General features: G+C 57.5%; 1 protein-coding gene across 1 annotated transcript in view; it reads right to left on the minus strand.

The window, feature by feature from the left end:
• MEGF6 (multiple EGF like domains 6) overlaps positions 1-1,864 on the minus strand; it is a gene marked incomplete at its 5' end in the record, with an annotated part of 73,346 nt that overhangs the window by 4,608 nt on the left and 66,874 nt on the right. The window contains 3 exons of the mRNA XM_017743984.1: positions 5-63; positions 299-427; positions 1,709-1,837. Coding sequence (XP_017599473.1) covers positions 5-63; positions 299-427; positions 1,709-1,837 — 317 coding nt within the window. The remainder of the gene's footprint in view (positions 1-4; positions 64-298; positions 428-1,708; positions 1,838-1,864) is intronic.

Raw genomic sequence — 1,864 nt, forward strand, 5'->3', positions numbered from 1 at the left:
GCACTCCCAGGGGACGGGCGCAGCGGCTGGCACAGTTCTTCCCAAAGAAGCCTGGCAGGCAAGCTGTGGGAAAACAAACAACGGGATGTGAGTCTCCTGCCTGGATTTTAAGTTAATGTTAATGCCTGGAAGGCATCAGAACCCGAGGGGCTCCTGCCCCGGTGCCAAGCCAGCCCAACAGCCTCAAAATATATTGCCACAACTTGTAATTCTCATCAAAAATGAAGCTCCCCTCCTTCCCAGGCTCTGGAGCATCTGCTGTTTCCCTGGATTTCCCTTACCCAGGGGTGTTCCTCACCCTTCTCGCAGCGCCGGCCCCTCCAGCCACGGGGGCAATCGCAAGCGCCAGTGACGTGGTGGCACGAGACGTTGTCCCCACAGTCACAGAGCTCCTCACAGCGTGCCCCAAACAGCCCCTCTGGACAAGCTTCAGGGATGAAAACACAGGAGAGAGGACAAGTTGCACAAAAAAAGTGACTTTTTGGGGCTTTTTCCAAGTAGTTCCACAGCTGACTGGGCCTGTCCCTTGTGCACACACAGGCAGCCTGAAATACAGCCCTGGGGAGCTGATAGGACCCTAGCTTGTTCTTTTAAAAAAAAAACCAACATAATTTCTACCTTTTGGGTGGGTTTCTTCATTAATTTGTATTGAAAGAATTTATAGAAGTGCTTAGCACTGCCTGGTGCTGCTGAGGCTGCGTGTGGGGCTCTGAGAGCCTGTGACGATGCTGGGAGGGGACGCTGTGCCTCGGGATGCAGCAGGACCCAGCGAGGTGATTTGTGTGGCCAAGCCTCAGCTGCCAGCTGATTTACAGCCTCCTGAAGGGAAGAACATTCCCAGCAGGAAACCTGAAAGCGGCTGGTGGCAGCTGAGGCTCCAGTGGCAGCTCCCTTGTGCCAGACTTCAGCTGGCAAGTGCTGCCACTGGACTTTACGCCCTGATTTAGGGATGTGCCAGGCTGGGGTGTCATGACCCCAGAAGGGAAGAAGCTTGTGGATCTCTGCTTGGTGTGCTGATGCGTGAGGAGGTCCCTGTCACTGCTCTGAAGGCCAAGAGCCTTTCCAACCTTTCCTCGTGGGAAGGAGATTGCCAGGGTGTGTCATAGCTAAGGACACAGCAGACACGGAGCCACCAGGGGACAGATGGCGTGGTTTGCTGGGGCTTGGGAGCAAAGCCAGGCCCCGAGGGTCAGTGTGATACAAGGACACACAGGAGGAAGAATGGGAAGGGGATGATTCTTCTGTCACCCACTGTGGCAGAGGAAGATCCTCCTCTGGCACTTTGGTTTCACCCTGCAGGGTTGCTGTCCTGCCCCCATCCCTGCCTGGGGCCTGTGGCTCTGCACTGATGCCTGGGGATCTGTGCCTTTGGGAATCCATCCCCCTCCCACCAGCACTGCCACAGGCTGCTCTGGGTGTGCACCAGCACTTTCAGGACAGCCCTCAGAGGACAGGAACCAGATGGGGTTGGAACTGGATGATCCTTAAGGTCCCTTCCCACCCAAACCCCTCTTGGGATTCAATGGAAGGAGAAAGCGCAGCAATGGGCAAAACCGGGGCACAGCCAAACCCACGGACCTGCCAGCTCCCTGCTGGGCCAAAATCTGAATTTTATGTCTTTGTTTAAAACCCCAGAGCCTCCCTGTGCAGCACCAGGTGCTGCCAGAGCCATCGATGCCCAGACCAGAGCACCCCGCGCCCCACTTACGTCTCTCGCACTTGTCGCCGGTCCAGCCGGGCTGGCAGAAGCAGTGCCCCGTCCGGCGGTCACAGAGCCCCCCGTGCTGGCACTCGCAGAGCTGCTGGCAGTCCAGGCCGTGCTGCCCCTGGGCACAGGCTGGCAGGGGCACAGGGTGGGACACTG

Source organism: Corvus brachyrhynchos, unplaced genomic scaffold (assembly GCF_000691975.1).
Source record: "Corvus brachyrhynchos isolate BGI_N302 unplaced genomic scaffold, ASM69197v1 scaffold68, whole genome shotgun sequence".
Classification (NCBI taxonomy): domain Eukaryota; kingdom Metazoa; phylum Chordata; class Aves; order Passeriformes; family Corvidae; genus Corvus; species Corvus brachyrhynchos.